Below are 5,817 nucleotides of genomic sequence, written 5' to 3'. Positions count from 1 at the left end.
AATAGATATTGATACAATGAAGTATACATTAGGTTTTGTACTTACTTTTACAAGGGGAGTTGTGTCATGGCAATCCAGATTGCAAAGGTATATTGCTCTCTCCGCCACAGAGGCAGAATATATTACTACTATAGAGGTTTGCAAAGAAATATTATGGATAAAAAAATTCTTACAAAAATTATGACCGAAAAAAAAAACTATGTAGTGTATTGTGAAAGTCAAAGCGTCATCTATTTGTGTAAGAACCCAACTTTTCAATCCAAGTCAAAGCATATAGATGTCAGATGCCATTGGATTCAAAATATACTTGAAGAGAAGCAGTTACAACTTTAGAAAATTCATACAGATGGTAATGGAGCAGATATATTGATAAAGACCTTACCAAAAGAAAGACAAAATATTACCAATAGTTTGTCGGTATGATTTCACATTGAGGAGTCATGAGACAACCTCCCTTATGGGCTGAAGAGGAAGATTGTTGGGCAAATGACTCATTATTCAACTCATAGTAGGCTTTAATTATTCACAGCCCACTTTAATCTTAACTCTTTTCTCTTTTAACCAAAACACTAACTCTTTTATCCAAGAAGTATGGTTGCTAGGGCAAAAAAAGAGGGCAGCGATGGTTGTAAAAAAGAGAGAAGCAGCAGTGACAGTTGAGGAAAGAAAAACAAGAGAAGAAGGAAAAGAAAGAAAATAAGGACAATATAGAGACTATTCTCAATCATCCAAGAAGTGTTATGATATCATATTAGATCAGATTTATTGTAGATTCTTGTTGTGATCACTTGAGGAGATTTTAGATATTATGCACAATGACGTAATCCTTATATCATAGTTATTCTCTTGTGATTGTTGCTTGGGTTTTGGGCAAAAGACTTTGAGATTTGTATATTCATTATTTTTATAGTAGATTTTCTCTTGCTTACCCTATGGTTTTTACCCTTCGTGTTGGAGAGATTTTTTACGTAAATTTTGATATTATATTTGACTATGATTTTCATTTAATTCTGCTATCTCATTTATTCTCTCGTGTCTTAGACTATTCATTTAAAGTTCGTTAATTTTGGCTTGCATCATCCTCGTTTTTCTTTCTCCAAGTCTATACATTGTATAAGATCGAACATGAAGCTACGAAAGCAGTTCAATTCCTACTTGAAGCTACTTTTAAAGCAATGTATTTTTGTTCTAGTAAAGAAAACAAGAAGCTATCGAGCATAAGTGAAAGCATGCCACTAAATTATTTTATTCGATGATGCTAGTGCAATCTTAGTTTATGCTTTAAGCCAAGTCACTATTATAGTGCATTCACATGTCACTATCTATTTTTTCACATTGAAAGATTAACTCTTTGCATGAATGTGATATACGGTTTAGATAAATTAAGGTAAGTTCATGATAATGAAATATCGATAGAGTTAAAGGTTCCCATCTTACATCAGGTTCATATATCTAATAGGAAATATTTTGACAAAACTAGCTTTATAGTTGATCGCCACCGAGATGTCGACATGGAAGGTAAGGGTAAATCACCTCCCGACTCGATAGCATTGTGGGGCACTTGGCGGCCCTCATAGATAATAGTTCACGGGAGATCGTTCCGGTTAATTTTGTCAATCACCAAGAATAGTGGTCTCCGGGTGATCCTTCTGATATATCCCCACTCAGTTGGCCTTTGTAGACGATAACCCGTAGAGGATCGCTCGGGCCTCTCATTCACATGGACAAAATGCTATGCGGAGGGCATTATAATATTAACAAACGATCTCCTTGATCGCCCAGGTATAAAAGCCAACCCCCGACGCTCGCTTGCCCAAGGGTCGGACCTCTTTTCACAAAAACCCTTTATACCTCACACAACTCCACAAAACTAATTCCACGAGGGATCCTCAAATGACCTTACGTCTTCAAAAACAAGATCAAACTGTAACACTCAGCAAACAACAATATCGTTGGTAATGATAATCTCCCAGGGAATAATATAATTATCACTCCTATAATGTAGGATTAATGAGCGTCGCACTGGGTTGACAGCAAGAACATATATGGTGAGCTTCAAGCAAATCCACTGCAATTGATTCGTCGCATGATACATTCACGGCAACAGACCAAACTTAGACGAGTCATTATTTTGTTGGGTAAACCTCAATTTATTCGGACCCTAACCCAACATGAACATCGATTCAAAAATTAGGGGCATATGGCCCATTCGGAAGAAACGCATGAGGAATTATGATTAGACAACATTCCATGTTGGTTAGAAAGGTCATATTCAATGACCGAAGGCAAAGAGATAGAGGCAAAGGATGTCTCGTGTAAAAACCAATTAGAGAAGCATCATTTCTATTTAATAAAAGTCTAATAGTGAAAGCTTTCTCGTATAAAATGCTTTATTAAAAATAGAAGTATTTTTATTATGTCGAGAACATTTTTTTAAAGGTGAAGGAAGGCCTACACATCCTCGAGTTTCTTCTTTGCGGACAAAGTACGTCATCTCCGACCAAACTACGTCTTGCATGATCAAAGAAACGAATATATGAAGAAGAGCTTACAGAACAAATAATTAAAAATATAATTCCATTGTTTATAAGATAAAGTTTATTTCAATGCGATCAGCCTATAGAATGTTTTTATTAGAAACGAGAAAAACCAGCTGTTTATAATATGCAAACTTGTCTCTTAATTAACGAAGCCATCATCAATTCATGAATATTTGCTGAATTTGTTATTTGCATCAATTGTCATCGATACACCACCTTTCATGGTCCGTCTATGGGTTTATTTTAATTATTTCACGTGTCAAGCATACTTTATATATATATTTTTTTTTATAAAATAAAAAATAGTACTATAAATAACGGACATGATACTCGTGTACTCAAATATGATGCTCACATCTAAATTTAAATTTAAGATATATCACTTATGTATTATTTATTACTCTGACCACCTCAATGCCTCCATAAAAACACGCAATCTTTATTTTATTGGGACGCATCGTCACATCAATCTGGAACACCTTTCTATCACTGTCCCGCCTTATTCAAGACCTCGTAATCGGAAGCACACATATGGTAGTGAGTACATCGCCATCTCAAACACTGTTCCTCACGGCAGCGCCGTACCCGCTGTTGAGATCGTAGTATCTGCTCCACAGCATGATGCCGCCGTATTTGGACGCAGTCTTGATCGCCGGCAGCACCTGGGAGGTGAGGACGTCGGGCGGGATGTACCCGCTCCCGGCCGCGTCTTGCGAGGCCGGCAGCCCCAGGAAGACGGTCGATGACGACAAGCTCGACGTCCACGTCCCCCATGCGCTGCTCAGGCCGCTGACCCCCGACGAGTAGTCGCAGCCGCGGTTGTTGTAGAACTGCACCCACACGTAGTCGAAGAGCCCCGTCTGCAGCGCGTTCCCCAAGGACTGGTCCGGGTAGGGGCACTGCGGCGCCGCCGAGAGGTACACCTTGGTCCCAGCCTGGCCGCCCAAGTCGGAGAGCTGCTTCGCCAGCTCGTTGTAGTGGTCGGGGCCGCCATGCTGGATGTCGAAGTCGATGCCGTCGAGGACGGCGTCGCCCAGCGGGCGCGAACTGGACGAGCCGCCGAGGTAGTTGGCCCACAGATACGTCGCCAAGCTCGCGGCGTCGTCGGAGGAGGACAGGGAGTAGCTGCTGGAGTCGCCACCGAGGGAGAGGAGCACCTTGATGCCCTGGGACTGGCAGGCGCGGATGTCGGAGCTGAGGCCGGTGCAGGTGCCGGAGGGGGGGTCGCAGTGGCCCGCCAGGTTGAGGACGGGGGTTTGCCCGTTGCCGAAGGTGGTGAGGAAAGCCAGCATCACGTACGAGTAGATGCCGGTGTTGCAGGTGTCGGCAAGGCCGCCCTCGTTGCCGTTCTGGCCCCAGTACACGGCGATGCTGCCGGCGTGGGAACCGGCATAGCCGGCGAAGACGAGGAGGACGACGAGGAGGAGGGAGGAGAGGTTACGGGAGGCCATGGTGGATTGCCTGTGACGATTGGCGAAGGCCTCGTTCATGTTATATAGGGAAGGAGGGTGGGATGGGACCTGCACCAGGGAAGAGAAGATGACAAGGGGAAGCTGCGCTTTGGGATGAAGACAAGAAGACTTTGACTAACTCCTGGATGACTCTTAGAGGAAGTGCTCATCCACTCATCATCTTTGCTTCGTATAATTTATTTGTATTGCTGTTGTGTTCATCTGTAACTCATGTGATTTCCTTCTTTCTTTGAGGTTAAGCATGAGAAGAAACGTATCCTCGAAGTATATAAAATCTTACAACCTATATATTTCTGTGACACGCTGCGCCGCGAGCACACTTCTTCGAGTCTGCTTCGCGCACGGTTGCCACCGCCTCATTCACGCCTTCATTTATTTGGTCTTCCTCTATGGTCGATGCACCAGCGACCAACTGAGTCAATTGACTTGTGAGGGATCGAGTCGTCTCTGTGCAAACATCGTCAAGGACAGAGATAAGGATGGCGGTAGATCGATTCTTTTCGGGCATCCGAATCTAATGCGTATGCCGGTACTCTTGAACTGAGTTTGAGATGAATTCATTGACGTAATGCAGAAGGGAAACTCCGAGGAAGTCTCGTGCAGGTGAGGCTGCTGGGAATAAATGGGTCGGTCATCATCCTAAACAACCGCAGCCGATGTGTTCGGTTTGTCAGTATTCATCCTCGCAATGACGCATGAGCATCCGATGTATAATTCCAACACGTAGAGAGGGATGGAAGTGAAGTCAGTCTACCCGGTGAGAACCACGAGAAGGTCCTACGACTGAGTCTTCGCCAGGAACAACGCAGCCTAGAGGTGGCGGTGGGACAAGGACAACGACGGAGGCGAAAATGCTGGCGTTGGTGTTCAAAGATCAAAGGACTTTACATGAAGAGAGTATGGCATTGAAGAATTAAAGGTGTGGCGATTAATATACTCCAGTAACTTTATTGTGCTAACTTAGGTTCTGATGGTGTGACATGTGAGAAAGGTTCGGAGCCAATCGATGTATACTTTTGGTTCCGTCTCAGTCCGAGATGTTGGGTGGCTGTTAAGTCAGATTTCTCGAGTCCACATGTCACACCATCAGAACCTAACTTAGCACAAAAAGGTTCTTGGAGTATATTAATCGCCACACGTTTAATTCTTCATTGCCTTACTCTGTTCATGTAAAGTCCTTTGATCTTTGGCTTGCAACATGCGGTGAGCGAAATTAACGGGGGAAGAAAGACATGTTCACCTTCTTCAACCCTGCTTGCACACGGTTTCCGCTGCGCCATGGGAACGACCACGAACTTATTAGTCTTCCTCCACTCGACGCACCATCGATGAGTCAATCAATGGCCGGCGCCAGCTTAGCAGATTTCCTAATCGATTGTGACTCCTCGCCACTAAGCTAAGACCAAAGAAACTCACGAGGATCATCATCTTTGCTCCATGACTATAAATTTCACACTCGAATATATTTTAATATCACGATACAGTTAGTCTCAAAACCTTAAGCGATTAGGAAAGAGCCAACTTCGTGTAAGGTTTATTATAAGTATTAATCCTGACATAAGGGTTTACATTAGAATTCCAACACAAACAGAGAGAGATGGAAGTCTCCCAGGTCATCTGAACCTTCTTAAAATATTAGGATGACCTCGGAGCTTCGTTGACGACAAGTCCTCATCAAGAACAACACGGTCAAGAGTTGGTAGTGGGTCATGATCTACGGAGGAGAATACGTATAGGCATCGACATTGTGTCGTTAGGTTTGGGACCCTTCTCCTCGAGCTCAAGTCTCTAGAATAAGATCGTAA

At 43.2% G+C, this 5,817-nt stretch overlaps 1 protein-coding gene across 1 annotated transcript; it reads right to left on the bottom strand.

Annotated features, from left to right (window-relative positions):
* Positions 1–2,963: 2,963 nt before the first annotated feature.
* On the bottom strand, positions 2,964–4,045 carry LOC103996072 (acidic endochitinase SE2-like). The gene has a single exon (XM_009416887.3). It carries the CDS (start codon positions 4,028–4,030, stop codon positions 3,095–3,097), a length of 936 nt encoding a protein of 311 aa, XP_009415162.2. The 5' UTR covers positions 4,031–4,045; the 3' UTR covers positions 2,964–3,094.
* Positions 4,046–5,817: the final 1,772 nt, after the last annotated feature.

Source organism: Musa acuminata, chromosome BXJ1-8 (genome assembly GCF_036884655.1).
Source record: "Musa acuminata AAA Group cultivar baxijiao chromosome BXJ1-8, Cavendish_Baxijiao_AAA, whole genome shotgun sequence".
Taxonomy (NCBI): domain Eukaryota; kingdom Viridiplantae; phylum Streptophyta; class Magnoliopsida; order Zingiberales; family Musaceae; genus Musa; species Musa acuminata.
Note: the sequence above shows the minus strand (reverse complement) of the source record. Positions and strands in the feature narration are given on the sequence as shown.